We start from the raw sequence: 14,970 nt of genomic DNA, 5'->3' as shown, positions 1-14,970 counted from the left end.
GGCGCATATATACAGTTATACCAAAGACGGCTTGGGCTTCTTTTTGATGCCTAAACCATTGATCAGAGGCTTTTTGGGCTTCTTAACCCTAGCGAATGAGGGCGGAGGGGGTGTTTCCGTCTGACTCGAGCCCGGCGTCGTCCCAGCGATTGTGTCATCTTCCAAAAGTCTCTTCACCTTCTCGCCCGTCTCCGTCGTGAATGCCCTCCGGGCAGCCTCCTCAATTTCCTTCTCCTCCCTCAGCCGTGCCTCATCCGCCTCATTCCGAACATGAGTCAACGCCACATCACCACTGAGCGCCTCATTTCGCTCGATCCGCGCATTCCGCGTCCGGATCTCATCCAGTGCATCCGCGATCGCCATCTCACGCTTCGAATCGAGCATCTTCTCCTCCAACTCGGCCATCTTATCCCGCTCCAAACGCTCCTGCTCCTCGTTCTCCTCGCGCTCCAGTCGGTCCAGCGTCTCCTGCTCCGTCTCCTCGATATCATTCTTGGCATCCCGCCATGGCTCGAAGTTGCGCTTTGCGCCCTTTTCCGCCTTGTAGTCCATTGCCTTGGGGTCCGTCAGGAAGGTGATTTCGCCGCTGCAGCGCGTGCAGCGGATGTAGAAGCGGTAGATGGGGATGTTGAGGTATTTCTGGTCGGTGGTTTCTTTGCGCGCGTTGAATTTGCGGCCTTTGTAGATGTATTCGCCTGTAGGGATCAATTAGTATTTGGCTGTATGCGAGGACATGGGAGAAGACGTACCGCAGTGAGTGCATTTCATGGAGAAGGGCGCCATGAGACGGACGGTGATGACCTTAGGACCGGTCTGTCTCAGATGCTTTGGTGTCCTGCCGATCGCCGACGGGTCGAAGTCGGGAGGGTAGTATTTGCTGTGCGATGTTAGCTGGTTTCTGGTTTCAATTTTGGGTTGTTGGTTAGACTTACCTGAGTACCTTTCGTTCGGACATGGTTGCGCTGTGGTGCTAGTTTGATTGTCGCGACTGCGTTGTAGAAAATATTTGGAAGTGAGACTGTCAAAGAGCCTCAGACAGAAGGCAGCTGGCAGATCGGCAGATGCTGACTTGAATATTTGAGTTGGATGGACGAGAGATGTAAATGCTGGAGGCGACAAGGCGGCGATAAGGCATGCACAAGTCACATGATATGATTAATCATCGACGAGCATAAATAATATTGTACACGCACATCGTCTGCCTGGAGTTCCAGAGGAAGCAGACATGGAGAAAGTGCAGTCATACTCTACTCATAAGTCAAGAGATCCTCTGTTGTTATATTGATCGATTCATAGCTAGAGCGGTACCATGAGCACTCTATATTATGTAAACTGTAGGAAGTGTTAAGGATACAGATTACCCGATCTGGCAGGATGCACGGGCCATTTTGACGCGTTTGGATCAACAGAAGATCATCGATGATGGTATTGCACAGAGATTGCTCCAGCAGCCAGCACTGCACATTATTCTGATTTCTCACATTAGGAAATAATTGGAGCACAGGGAGATATATGTCACGAAAGCAGAAACTTGCCTGTGTCTTGAAAGCAAGTTGTCCGATTCCACAAGCGTTGGCCACTGTCCCCGCCCAATACAACCAAACGCTCTTGCTCACCCTCCATGTGCTTCTGCCCTCGCGGTGGTTCTCAGTACTCTCGTGTCTCGATTGACTCTTGGTCTACGGTCTGTGCTTGGTCATGGAAAAGTTCCTGCGCTCCTGGCGCCAGGATGCGCTGAATCGAGGCCAACACGATGCTGCCATCTACATCGGCGACAAAGTGCTTGCATTGACGAGTGAGTCGACTTGACCTGATTCTTGGAAGAGTAATAGACTAACGTGCTCTCAAGACAGCGACTCCGATGCTTTCTGGCTCGCCCAAGTCCATTTCTCTAACAACAACTACACGCGCGCCTTGGCCCTCCTCTCCCGGAAAGATCTCATCTCTCGAAGTACCGCTTGCCGCTATCTCGCCGGCCATTGCTATATAAAACAGAATCAGTTTGACCAGGCTTTGTCAGTGCTTGGCGACCATAACCCAACTCATTTGATCCGCAGCAGCAACAGCCGTCGCAAGCTGCAGCACCTCACTCTGCGCAACGGCAAGACTACAGCGTCGCGGATTGACCGCAATGAGGAGAGGGAAAGGGAGGATGCGAATAACATCCGGTTTGAAGCGGCGATGTGCTACCTGCGGGGCCTCTGTTTTGCGAAGCAGAATGCCTTTGATCGGGCCCGTGACTGTTACAAGGACGCGGTGCGCATCGACGTACAGTGCTTTGAGGCTTTTGACCAGTTGATGAAAAATTCGCTCATGTCGCCGGCTGAAGAGCTCGAGTTTTTGGAATCTCTAGACTTTGATGCGGTATCCTCGCCCGATCCGTCTGTCGCACAGGAGGCGGCTCATTTCACCAAGATGCTCTATACAACCCGACTGTCGAAGTATTCGTCGCCTGCCATCCTGTCCGACGCGACCGAGACCCTGTCCACGCACTACAACCTTGCGGAGAACCCTGATATTCTTCTTTCTCGGGCTGAAGCTCTCTACACCCAGTGCCGGTTTGCGGAGGCGCTTGAGCTGACATCTTCGATCTTGGCCACGGAGGCGAGCACCACACCCAATGTACCGGCTCTAAGTCACCTCGGGCATCCTCCAGCGGTTTACCCTCTGCATTTGGCCTGTCTATACGAAACCGGTGCAACAAATGCGCTCTTTCTGCTCGCCCACACGCTGGCCGACCATGCGCCGGAAGAGTCGTACACGTACCTTGCGATTGGCGTCTACTACCTGTCAGTGTCAAAGATTGCCGAAGCACGGCGGTTCTTCTCGAAAGCATCCTTGCTGGATCCGCACTCCGCACCGGCGTGGATAGGGTTTGCGCATACCTTTGCTGCTGAAGGCGAGCATGATCAAGCTATAGCCGCATACAGCACGGCCGCTCGGCTGTTCCAAGGCAGCCACTTGCCGCAGCTGTTCCTTGGTATGCAGCATTTAGCCTTGAACAACATGTCCTTGGCCCATGAGTACCTGTCTGCAGCCTACGCGATGTCCACGGGGGCGGCTGCCGGCACGGTGCCATCCATTCCCGCTAACCCTTCCGGCGACGCCCATGGCGGTGACCCGCTGGTTCTCAACGAACTCGGTGTCGTACTCTACCACCAGAACCATCTCGAGGGCGCTGTAGAGCTATTCAATCAATCGCTGGCTTTAGCGACGGCGCTTCATTGTGAGCCGGGTGCCTGGGTGGCTACACGAGCGAATTTAGGTCACGCACTGCGCCGTATCGGACGAGTAGCTGAGGCGCTTGCTGAGTTCGACGAATGCCTTCGGATCGGCGCGGGCGGGGCAGGAGTCGCCTACGGTCCGTTTTTGGGCGGCAGTGGCAGCAGCGCCTCGGGTGTCGCATCGTCGGGTGTCGGGGGCTACGAAGACCGTGGCTTGATCGGATCCCTTCATACTTCGCGTGGTCTTGTTCTGCTGGAACTTGGACGGACGATGGAGGCGGTAACAGCTCTTCATGAAGCCGTTCGCGTCCTTGGGGCAAGCGGAGGCGGGGATGCGGCTGGCGGCGCGGGTATTGCTGGCACTCTTCTCTCCCGTGCTTTGGAGATCTGGGCTCTGGAGGGTCATGAGGGGGAGTCTGCACCGCCAGAGGATCTTGAGCGAGTGACCACCAGCCGCAGTTCGACACGTTCGCGCGACAAGGGCAAGGGAAAAGCATCAAGGCGGCGTGGCATGACGGAGGAAGAATGGACGGATGAAGTCCCGCAAGCTGGTATCCCGACCACGGGCCCTGCAACGGAGACATTGGAACAAAAGGTGGAGATGGAGCTAGATGACGAGGCAGATGGTCTACTGCGACATGCAATGAGTCGGGTTCGCGGGGGGCGAGGAAGACGACGACTTGATTTCAGTCCCGACGCTGAGGCCACTGAGACTCCTGGGCCGGCAGGTGCTCGTAGTCGAGGGTCCAGAGCCCGTTCGTGATCATGTTTGACCATGATTGATAGACGGTGGGGTGTGTTTGGGTGCATTGCAACTGGGCGTTTTGATGGATATACCCAAGGTTTCCTTTTGGTTCCATTGGTCATTAGATTGCTTGATGGAGATTGACGCGACATTCCTATTTCCATTTCTTGTAGTGCTGGCTGTACATGCCAGCTTCTCTCTATCTTGGTATCTTCTCCCTCTAGAATTACCATCACCCATAGAGTCATGTCCGCAGCCGTCTCATCGAGATCATTTATATCGACCAGCGTCACTCCTTTCCTAGACTTTTAAGTGTAGGCCTGAGATACGTACATTTCCACATTCCTCGTATCACACCTGTTGGAATCAGGACCATAAAGAGTAGTTCTGAATAGGCTCCTTTTAGTCTGATATACTCCGTAGACGGAACGAACCGCCGCATTATTGTTTCAGTTTCAGCCTCTCGGGCACTTTTCCTCTGCCTCTTGTACCTACAATCCAAAAAAGTATTGCTGTGAATTAACACAACAATAATAGAGAACTACCTCTGATACAAATATAGGCTAATGCTTTGATAAGAGTTCTAAAACCCTTGGTGTAGGTTCAAATCTTGTGTCCTCGTCTCATAGACTGATAGGCACCAGCCTTAATGTCACCAGCAAATTGCGATCACCACAGGATCAACGGACTGACTCCACCGCAGCTTGGCTATTCTGCGTGTCTCAGTTTAGACGAATCAACTCTCTATGAAAGCTATGATGGTACGATATTCCAGGAATCATTTTTCATTGTCCATGTGGAGCTAATATGATCAGTTTTGGATTGCAGTCTGCCTACAGCCTCTTCAGTGTTCAAGCAAAGAGCCTTGTCGTTTCTGCGAGTTGGATCCAACAGTGAGAACGAGTCCAACAACTCCACCGCCACACTGTTTGATAGTGGACACTAACCTTTGAGCGTTTACGTACGCACCTTGTTCCCTTTAGGCCCCTGTACGATGCTCTGAATGGCCGAGAAACAAATAACATTTTGGATGGATGGAGTCGGCCGTCGTCCATTCAACCACTGAGAGCCATAACCAGCAACAGATGACCCACGAAAGCTTGTCCATCAGTACTCTCATTGAAAGATTGTGCCTGCGAGTGGCTGTTTCACAATTGAATTTCAGACCCCTAAGGGGCCAAGACGCCAAAGCGAGGCGTCAGGGTCTCCAACTCTCCATTGAGGCTGCGTTATGAGACCCATAGGGCCAAAATAATGGCAATGGCCTCCGCTAAAATAATTATAAGCTACGGTATTAGCATGGGGCCAAAATCCCCTTTTGTTAGCCCCAAAGGCGGCGGCGCAGACAGAAACTCCCAGCGAGCCTGGTGCTGCCTCTTTCCTCATTTGAGAACCTCTTTCCCCTCGCTTTTTGTCCTCTTCTGCCTGCTGCGATTGAGACTTGCGACCGGCGACCCACGAACCTACAATGAAACCCGCCCTCTGAATTGAATAGTTCGTCCTGCTCCCATCGGCGATGGTGCTCCCGAGTTGTTCTCTCCTGCGTCCGCGGCAGGGGGTTCTCCTCTGCCTGTTTTACGTCATCGGTGCTCTGAGCGTGGGCTTTATTCTAGCCATGTGGTACGGCATGAATACAGATAGAGATTATATACATCCGCTCCTCACGCAATTGATCCCCGCCGGTCACTGCGCCTGCGAGACCTCAACCACCTTCCAATGCGCGAGCTGTCTGTCGTGCTCCAAACCCAGCCTGAGCACACAGTTGACTCCATCAGCGAAATGGGTATTCGAGTACGAGCGGGATGGGAACAATGAGGGCCTCAGTCGTCAGCAGTGCGATGCTGCGTTTCCCGGTCTGTACGAGGACGTGTTTCGCGCGGTGACTTACTGGCGCTCGCATGGCGCACTCGCTGCAGAGGATCTCGATCGGATTAGACTGGAGCCCGGCATGGCAAGAGCGGCCATTCTCCGCGGGGAGCTGCATGTGGTTGCAGCGCGCTCAAAAGGTGAGGACCACCGACGAAAGATCCTGGCCGTGCTCAGTGCTATCCATCGTGCGCTGGTCGCTGATTCCCTACGGAGTACCCGTCGCGACATCGAGTTCGTCTTCTCCGTGGAAGATAAGGTGGAAGACGTGACTAGCGCTGAGCATCCGGTTTGGGTCCTGGCTCGCGCGGCGAACGAGGAGGCGGTTTGGCTGATGCCTGACTTTGGCTACTGGGCCTGGGACAATCCAGATAATGCGATCGGACCGTTTGACCAAGTGGTCGCGAGAATCCAGCGGGCCGATATTCCATGGGAAGCGAAGAAGCAGCAGCTGGTTTGGCGTGGTAAGCCCAGTTTTGCACCCAAGCTGCGACGGGCCTTGATCGAAGCCGTGCGCGACCAGCCGTGGGGCGATGTTAAGCAAGTCAGCTGGCCGGACCGGACCAATGTTCTGAGTATGGAGGATCACTGCCAGTATATGTTTATCGCGCATGTGGAGGGTAAGTCTTGTCGGTTCTTTTTTCGAGGTTGGATGATAACTGATTACTGCTCCAGGTCGCTCATACTCGGCTTCCCTGAAATACCGCCAGGCCTGCAAATCCGTCATCGTGGCACATAAGCTACAATACATACAGCACCATCATTATCTCCTTGCGGCCGATGGACCTAACCAAAACTACGTGGAAGTCGAGCGCGACTTTAGCGATTTAGCCGCCAAACTGGAGCCGCTCATGCGGGACACCAGTGTCGCGCACCACATTGCCAACAATAGCGTCAAGGCATTTCGCGAACGATACTTGACCAAAGCTGCGGAGGCGTGTTATTGGCGTCATCTCTTCGACGGGTACGAGAGCGTGTGGAACAGCACCATCACGAAGGGCTCCGACCGGCATGAGGCTGAACGAGGTCTGCGATACGAATCTTTTGTGTTGTTGGAGAGTCAGCGAATGTTTGACTTTACCGCTGCCAACTCATTTTGACCATTTTGGTTCTTTGGATACTGAAGCGCCTACGGCGATGCGCAGCATAGCAGACTGGAGTTTTGGCGTACGAAAATAAACAACTGGTTGTATTGGAGTCAAATTTTGTTTCTCTTGACGATACCAAATAGATCTTTTCCCACCATTTTTCTTGCAGACCCCAGGAGAATGGAGATGTCTGCCGCGGTGGACACGTTAAATATGCACCTGAGGGGCTGAGGCATTACTTGGTAGACTAGTGGACGTAGCGGCAGTCCGTTCCTTCATTGACCTCTGGACTCCATCGACTTTATCTCCAACAGGACCGTGGTTAATCCATCAGGCCATCGCTGTCAAAAGTGTCAATCTCCATTTTTGTCGGATATTAAAAGATCTCCATGTTGATAAAGTCATGCCTCTAAAGCTGACAGCCCAGCCACCCGACTTTCCCCTTGCTCCTCGCTGTCTCTTCGATGTCACTTTGTCAAACACACCAGTCCGCTATGACAATCCGTCCATTCTGAATGGCTGCTCCAAAAGCGAGGAGCCAGCGCCCGTGACGAACCATGATCCGTGCAGCAGACGAGTCCATCCAGTAGGAGTCTCGGAGAGGACATGGTGGAGTGTCTAAGGGCACCGAAAGCGGCAGAGCCCTCCCACTATCGAAGGATCATCGCGATCCAAATCTGCATTCACAGCTGAAAGACCAATCATCGCCAGGATTGTGATGCAGCTATGCAGGGTGAGCTCAGCTGGGGATGCGTTACACAAACAAGCTAGCAGGTGCAAAGGAATCTGCCGTCATAGACCTCTGGGGGAAGTGCAGTGGATTTAAGTCGCAGTATTCCCTTCCTGCGTGGTCAGTTTCCTTTCAGCTTTGTTTGGGAATTGTTTTTGATTGAGTGATACACCAGTCGACCAAGATGCCGACTCCAATTCCTCACCCGTCAGGTCTTCCGATCCTGGGAAATTTGTTTTCTATTAGCCCAGGCAATACTTGGGGTTCTTTCAATAAACTAGCGGTGAATAATAAGAATTTTTGTGTGTTTCCCGTGCATTTACCAGTTGCAGGAATCACCACAAACCCTACTAACACTATTCTTCAACAGACCCAATTTTCAAAATCACTATCCTTGGACACGACATTGTCTTCATCACCAGCGCAAAACTGCTCGAGGAGATCTGCGATGAGAAACGGTTTCGCAAATGTGTGACCGGCCCCATTGTCGAAATCCGTGAGGCGGTCCACGACAGTCTGTTTACTGCGTACCACGATGAGGAAAGCTGGGGTATTGCCCACCGTATCATGGCCCCTTTGGTGACTCCAGAGGCTGTGATCGACGCATTTGCTGGAATGCGCGAGACCGCCACAGATTTGGTTAAGAAATGGACTGCGGGCCCCCGGCAGCGAATCAACGTCAGCAATGATATGGACCGTCTGAACCATGCCGCCAACATGCTCTGCTTCTTTGACCAGCGGATCCACTGCCTCGAGGGACCAGAGCCTCCGGTCCTCCAGGCCATGGAGGCTGCCACGTTCGAAGCCCTGCGTCGCCCCACCCGTCCCAAGGTATTGAAATGGCTCATCTACCAGCGTCGCTTCGACAGCTACATCAAGACGATGCGCGACTACGCCGCCGAGATCGTTGCTAAGCGTCGCGCTGCTCCGACCGAGAAGAAGGACATGCTTCATGCCATTATGCACGGCACGGACCCCCAGACCGGTAAAGCCCTCACGGAGAGCCAGCACCTGGACGAGATCATCAACATCTTCATTGGAAGCGCCACGAGCGCCAATCTCGTCTCCTTTGCGTTGTACTATCTCATGAAGAACCCGCACGAAATCGCCCGCGCCCGCGAGGAGATCGATGCCGTGGTCGGCGGCCCGACCGCCCAGCTCGAGCACGAGCATCTCGCCCGCCTGCCTTACTGCGAAGCCATCCTGCGTGAATCGCTGCGTCTGTCGGCTACCGCGCCGGGCTTCAACATCGAGCCCATTCCAGATCTGGAGCAGCCCGTCCTCCTCGCAGGCGGCGAGTACCAGGTCCCCAATAAACAGCCCCTCATTGCGCTGCTGGCGGCCGTCAACCGCGACCCGGAGGTCTTTGAGGACCCCGATGCGTTCAAGCCCGAGCGCATGGTCGGCGAGAAGTACGACCGGCTTCCGGCCGGTGTGAAGAAGGGTTTCGGCAACGGCAAACGTGAGTGCTTCGGAAAGCGCTACGCCTGGGAATGGTCGTTTATGATTTTGGTCACGATCATGAAGGACGTGGACTTTGTGCTCGCGGATAAGAATTACAAGACGGAAGTTGGAGGAGTCAATTACAACGGAGCGTTCAGCACCAAGCCGTTGGGGCTGTTTGCGTTGACGGGGCCTCGGCAGAGCGTGTGATGAGAGGCAAATTGATGCGTTACGATACCATGGTTTCAGCTAGCAGTATGTGCGGATGTTTGTATGTCATCTTATCTTATACCTAATCTATGCTTTCACCTGAATCCTTGTGTCTATCAGCCCCTCTGCTCAGCCTTGTCAGCCTCTTTGACCTCGCTCAGAATCACGCGGCATCCCAAAGGCGCCAGAATCCCGCCCTGTCATGCATCAGTACTCTTCCTCCCGGATTCAAGAAAAGACTTACTGGCGTCATCTTCAACTGATACCCCGGATCCACCGTCCACTCGATCCGTCTCAGCACCTCAAACAGCAGAATCTTCATCTGCAGCAACACAAACCCCTGCCCAAGACATTTCCTCGAATGCGCATTGAAAGGGATATACGTGCCGCGCACCGTCTCCCGGCGAAACCGCGCATGCATCTCACCCACCGTCCGGCCCCATCGCTCCGGCTTGAATTCGTTTGCGTCAGGACCCCAGATAGCCGGGTTGACGTGCACTCCGTACGCATTCCAGCCAACAAACGTGCCTGCAGGAATAGGGATTTCGTTACCGAGCATGGCGGGGCGGACCGTGACGCGGTTGATGAGCTGCGAGACGGGAGGGTAGAGGCGCAGAAGCTCGTAGACGACGGCTGTGAGATAGGGGAGGGCGTTGACGACTTCGGAGGTTGGCGTTGTAGTGTTTGTCGAGAGGATTTCGGCGCGGAGGCGGGTTTGGACTTCCTTCAATCATGTTACCAGGTCAGATGCCGTTGGCAAGGAAGATGCTTAAGGAGGGAAAAGGGCATACGGTATTCTTGCCAATCTCCCAAAACACCGAGTTAACCAGCTGCTGGGCGTTCTCGTGCGCCGTCAGAAACACAATCTTGAGATTATCCTTGAACTGCTTCTCGGTGAGTCTGCCGTCGCGGTAGGCGTCGACCAGCATATGCACGACCATCTCCTCGGCGGGCTTGATGCCCTTCTCGCGGTCGCTGTCGATGCGACCCAGCACCGTCGCCATGAGTGTATCCCCAAACTCGTGCATGATCTCGTACGCACGCTGCCGCGACTTGATCAGCCACGCGAACTGATCCAGATCAGGGAAGTTGAAGAACAGCGGCCGGAACAGCATCAGCTTGATCACAGACTGGATGGCCTCGAGGCGCACCGCGCCGTGCGGCTTCTCCAGGCTCTGCAGGTCCAGATCCAAGAAGCTCGTCCCCATGACATCCACCGCCCACTGCTGGACATACGTGTTCACCAGAATGCCCGTGCCACGACCGGCAGAGTCCTGCTCCGCCAGAATCTCATCCACGAACCGCCGCGACTTGAGCAGCAGCGGCGCGGTGTCAAAGTTCTTCTTCTGCAGCCCGGGCTTCATGATCCCCGTGTACAGTTTCCAGGTGTCCCCGTGCGAATTGATGATGTTGTCGCCGACGAGTGTTGCGATCACCGACCAGGGGATCTTCTTCTGGCTGCCTGCTTTTGCGTAGAGATCCTCGTTGCGGAACATGTCTGTTAGCAGGTCTGGGCGCGTGACGAGGATGCTCCATCGGCCGGCGAACCAGATTAGGACGGCGCCGTGGGCTTCGAGGGGTTTGCGCAGCCAGCGCTCGTAGATCTCATCTTGGCCCATTGAGCTCCAGAGACCTAGGATGGAGACGTAGAAGGGGATTCGGGGGAGTGAGGGCAGGTCCCACGGGACGTGGAGGTACCATGCCAGATAGAGGATGATGGTGAGGGGGATCGAGGCGAGGTAGTAGAGTATCATCTTTGCTTTGGCGTCTTTGACTCTGGTTGAAAGTTGAGTGGATGGATAGATAGTGGCGGTCCTCGCTCTCTCTTGTATGGACGATTTTGGCAATGAGGCATCCTCGCTTACAAGTCATGACCTAAGACTTGCCCTGGCTGATCGTACTCAGTGATGAGTGCAGTAGCGTATGCATCCCAAGTCAGCAAATCCGAGCTGATGTCATCTCAACGACTACCTAGGTCATCGCAGAAGCGAAGCGTAGCATGTCATATATATTCATATTGACCTCGAAACCGACGAACTGACAAATAGCAAGCACTAAGGACATCATCTCTTGACCGTAACCAAATCAAAGTCTAGCAACATGGCAACCGAAGCTCTACACATGCACAAAGACCGTCTCTCAGCAGAGGACCTCGATCTTAAAGATCCCCACGGTAGTCTAGCCCCCATCCTACCTCTAACAAACAAGCTTCTGAGTGAAATGAAACAGTCTCCTCCAGCCTCGCCCTCTTCGCCATCCACAACGTCATCCGCCGCAACCTCAAGGCCTGCGCAGAACACGCAACCACAGTGCAACCAGCAAACATCGACGCCTTCGCCACCTACGCAAAGTACACCCTCCACGTCCTCCGCGACCAACTCACCTCCGTCGACGAGATCTGGTTCCCCGTCTTCGCAGAGCACGATCCCCGCTTCCTAGCACAAAAGGACGCACACGATGCCCTGTACCAGAGAATCACCGCGCTGGAGGCGCAGCTAGCCACTCCCCCAGCGGAACTAGAGCAGAATGAGCTCCTCTCTACGGAGATAGCAGCAGCCTTCGCTGAGCTGCACGAGCTAACTGACAAGCAGTACGATCTCGAAGAGGACCTCGTCAACCAGCTAGGCCGCAAGGTGCCTATCGAGACTATTCGCGGTCTGGAGAAGAAACAGGAGGAGAGAAGGAGAGCGGATGTCAAGGTGTATGGGCATTTGTGGACGGCTGTGTATCTTCTTCGGGGACTGGAGCCGAAGGAGAGGGCGATTTTCCCCCCGGGGATTCCAAAGTTGATTGTGGGGGGGATGTTGACGGCTGGGGCGATGCAGTTTCGGAGGTGAGTTATTGTCTTTACATGGATATTTGAGGGGTGTGGCTGACTGGTTGGAAAGGGAGCTGCAGTTTACGCCGAGATTTTGATAAGGTTGAGTTGGATTATTTGTTGGATTGAGGTTGAGTTGGATTCCACGGATAATTGCTACTGTTGTTCAGGTGTGGTGTGGTGCATCTCAGAATTGTAGATATGTCATTTGTCAACGAATTTATTGTTCACTGTGTCAGCAGAGTACGAATTACGACCGATGCTGACTGTAGCTGGTCCAGTGTGTCAGCGCGGTGTATACGGACGCCATCTTGTATGCGAGTGCATGATTTATACTAAGCAATCCATGTCAGCCGTAGGTCTAATCGCAACGGAGCTGACAATGAAGAAATTGTCCCCATAAGCAGGAGTCAAGATGACTGCTCTGACTGTACTTGCAGATACTCTGTGGATGGCTAATATCCTCCCAGAGGGTATAAGAAAGTTAACTTAGGTTCTTACTCGGTAGCCAAAGATATCATCAACATTTGTAACAAAGATAGCTCATCGTACGACGTGAACCAACGCCATGTCCACACAGCAAGACCCCAAGTCCACCCGTACAAACGACCTGTACGAGCTCGCCGTCAACATCTCCAGCACGGTAGAAACCTTTATCGGAAGGCTGGATACAATCGGCGCCGAACGACCCAACCTAGACAGCCCCTTTCCAGAGATCATCCAAGATGAAGGCGCGCAGCTGGCCCGGCTAAAGATTCTGCGCCTCTGCGAACGGCTCATGGCTCTGGTCCAGGGTCCGGTCCAATGGCTCATGTTCCAGAATATGGCGTTCCTCGATGCCGCCTGCGTCGGGGCGGTTCTGGACATGGGGATTTACGACATCATTGCGCCTGGGCCTGAACCAACGTCGCTGGATCAGATTGTAGAGGCGACGGGTGCTTCGAAGGATATTCTAAGTATGCGACGCCGGCAATCTAGTATATGAGGTCGAGCTGACAACCTTCAGAGCGAATCATGCGTGTTTGCACGCAGAGATTGATTTTCGATGAGATTGCACCGGAGCAGTTTATTCATAACGGAGTGTCGTTGCAGTTCCTTGCGCCTCCTGTGCAAGCGCTCATCAGTCATGCGTGAGTAGCGTGGTCCGTAAATTGAACGATTGAGCTGACACCGCTAGATGTGACGATGGACTGCGCATGGCAGCGCATTTTACCGATTCTCTCAAGAAGACAGATTGGAAGGGAAGCGATGATCCAGAAAACACTGCCTTTAGCCTTGCGTTCAAAAGTGAGTATCCCCCACCGTCATACGATTCGTGCTAATCCTCGTAGCAAACAAGGGCCTTTTCGACTACTTCTACACCGAGGATATCGCCCGCGGCCAGCGTTTCGCCCTCGGTATGGCAGGCAGTGAGATCATGAAGTCCCTCACGGAGGAAATGTTTCCCTTCGAGTCTCTCCCGCAGGGCGCAAAAGTGGTGGACGTCGGAGGCGGCCGGGGCCATGTCAGCGTACGCATCGCAGAGAAGGTCCCTGGTCTGAACTTCGTCGTACAAGACGATGAGTCCATGCTAGAGGCTGGTCAGGCAGAAGGTGTCCCCAAAGCAGTCAAAGATCGGATCGAGTTCATGCCGCATGATTTCTTCAATGAGCAGCCGGTCAAGGGGGCAGATGTGTATCTCTTGCGGTTCATCCTGCATGATCATCCGGACAGGTTAGTTTTGCAAATATGAAAGAAGAAGTGTAGCTAACAGTCATAGTCGCTGCGCGAAGATCTTGTCGAACATCGTCGATGCAATGGAGCCGGGAAAGTCGCGGATCCTCATTGATGATGCGATTGTTCCCAGCTTCTTGGGTCCGGAGAGTTCTCGGTTCTACAACATGCTTGATCTCTACATGCTTGTTGCTTTGAATGGAAAGGAGAGGACTTTGGAGCAGTGGAACCATTTGTTCCAGATGGTTAGTCCCAAGTTGGTGTTGGAGAAGGTTTGGAAAACGCCAGACGGCGGGCCTGAATCGGGGACTATCCTAGAACTGCGACTGCAGGAGTGAATCTCCGATATTTGTTAATTTGAGGCAAAGATAGATTCAATACTTAGTTTCACAATGGATTGTCACAGAAGGTTGGGTTATCCTTCCCGCAGACTTTTAACCTGCAGTTGTTGAGACCATTAGATATAGTAAAAGTTGCGATTGTTGCATTCATGCTATAATCAAAGTATATACAAGGGTAGCTAAGTGATTTGTGACGCCTCGATCATGACCGAAGACCGTCCGACTGAACAGATCAGCAGTCTACGGAAGCGATTGGCTTACAACCCTTTCAGAAGACTCGACGACAATGCAAACCCATACCAAACGGTTGCAACAAGGGAAATCGCATTCAGATGGATTGACATAGCATGATTGCGGGAAAATGCTTTGTTTGCCTGTTGGAGCTTCGCTGGATCCGTCGTGTTAGAGTTATCTTCATTCATGGCACTTTCTATTGCAGAGTCAGCTACCATCGAGTGAAATATGGATAAGAACTCGAAGCCTACCGTGAAGCGCCCTCCTAATAAAAGCAGTCTTCGTGGTCCGGGGACCAAAAACGAACCAATTCAGGGCCCCGGTGACACCCACCACGATTAAAGGAACAGAGTCCCATATATGTTGCGAGAAAGAGAGTATGCTATAAGGCGGCCGAGTGACCGCAGTCAAAACGACCAATCCCACTTGACAGCGAAAATACGCTGGGAAGATGCGTTTCTGCAGAGCGAGGAACTCTTTCATAGGAAGGGCTTGGTAGCAGACTTTAGTGTTGACAAAGCTCTGAGAGGACGACGTGTCAATTCGGATTCATGATCG

At 53.3% G+C, this 14,970-nt stretch overlaps 7 protein-coding genes across 7 annotated transcripts; 5 read left to right on the top strand and 2 right to left on the bottom strand.

The window, feature by feature from the left end:
* Nucleotides 1-15: 15 nt before the first annotated feature.
* Nucleotides 16-955, bottom strand: NFIA_039500 (Saf4/Yju2 family protein; the record flags this gene model as incomplete). The annotated part of the gene is made up of 3 exons (XM_001266270.1): nucleotides 16-695; nucleotides 750-877; nucleotides 933-955. 3 exons carry the CDS (start codon nucleotides 953-955, stop codon nucleotides 16-18), a joined length of 831 nt encoding a protein of 276 aa, XP_001266271.1.
* A 743-nt stretch (nucleotides 956-1,698) lies between these two features.
* Nucleotides 1,699-3,987, top strand: NFIA_039490 (anaphase promoting complex subunit CDC16; the record flags this gene model as incomplete). Its single annotated transcript, XM_001266269.1, has 2 exons — nucleotides 1,699-1,795; nucleotides 1,850-3,987. 2 exons carry the CDS (start codon nucleotides 1,699-1,701, stop codon nucleotides 3,985-3,987), a joined length of 2,235 nt encoding a protein of 744 aa, XP_001266270.1.
* Nucleotides 3,988-5,485: 1,498 nt separating this feature from the next.
* Nucleotides 5,486-6,935, top strand: NFIA_039480 (uncharacterized protein; the record flags this gene model as incomplete). Its single annotated transcript, XM_001266268.1, has 2 exons — nucleotides 5,486-6,455; nucleotides 6,511-6,935. The coding sequence occupies 2 exons, from the start codon at nucleotides 5,486-5,488 to the stop codon at nucleotides 6,933-6,935; spliced, it is 1,395 nt and encodes a 464-aa protein (XP_001266269.1).
* Nucleotides 6,936-7,837: 902 nt separating this feature from the next.
* NFIA_039470 (putative cytochrome P450) lies at nucleotides 7,838-9,306 on the top strand (the record flags this gene model as incomplete). The annotated part of the gene is made up of 2 exons (XM_001266267.1): nucleotides 7,838-7,955; nucleotides 8,024-9,306. 2 exons carry the CDS (start codon nucleotides 7,838-7,840, stop codon nucleotides 9,304-9,306), a joined length of 1,401 nt encoding a protein of 466 aa, XP_001266268.1.
* Nucleotides 9,307-9,422: 116 nt separating this feature from the next.
* xanG (cytochrome P450 monooxygenase xanG) lies at nucleotides 9,423-11,060 on the bottom strand (the record flags this gene model as incomplete). Its single annotated transcript, XM_001266266.1, has 3 exons — nucleotides 9,423-9,503; nucleotides 9,551-10,030; nucleotides 10,098-11,060. The coding sequence occupies 3 exons, from the start codon at nucleotides 11,058-11,060 to the stop codon at nucleotides 9,423-9,425; spliced, it is 1,524 nt and encodes a 507-aa protein (XP_001266267.1).
* A 346-nt stretch (nucleotides 11,061-11,406) lies between these two features.
* Nucleotides 11,407-12,143, top strand: xanF (xanthocillin biosynthesis cluster protein xanF; the record flags this gene model as incomplete). Its single annotated transcript, XM_001266265.1, has 2 exons — nucleotides 11,407-11,479; nucleotides 11,536-12,143. The coding sequence occupies 2 exons, from the start codon at nucleotides 11,407-11,409 to the stop codon at nucleotides 12,141-12,143; spliced, it is 681 nt and encodes a 226-aa protein (XP_001266266.1).
* A 549-nt stretch (nucleotides 12,144-12,692) lies between these two features.
* Nucleotides 12,693-14,175, top strand: xanE (O-methyltransferase xanE; the record flags this gene model as incomplete). Its single annotated transcript, XM_001266264.1, has 5 exons — nucleotides 12,693-13,080; nucleotides 13,131-13,254; nucleotides 13,302-13,411; nucleotides 13,456-13,837; nucleotides 13,884-14,175. The coding sequence occupies 5 exons, from the start codon at nucleotides 12,693-12,695 to the stop codon at nucleotides 14,173-14,175; spliced, it is 1,296 nt and encodes a 431-aa protein (XP_001266265.1).
* Between the last annotated feature and the right edge of the window lie 795 nt (nucleotides 14,176-14,970).

The sequence above is a fragment of the Aspergillus fischeri genome, genomic scaffold, assembly GCF_000149645.3.
Source record: "Aspergillus fischeri NRRL 181 1099437636247 genomic scaffold, whole genome shotgun sequence".
Taxonomy (NCBI): Eukaryota; Fungi; Ascomycota; class Eurotiomycetes; order Eurotiales; family Aspergillaceae; genus Aspergillus; species Aspergillus fischeri.
This window is presented reverse-complemented; position numbering and strand designations above follow the sequence as displayed.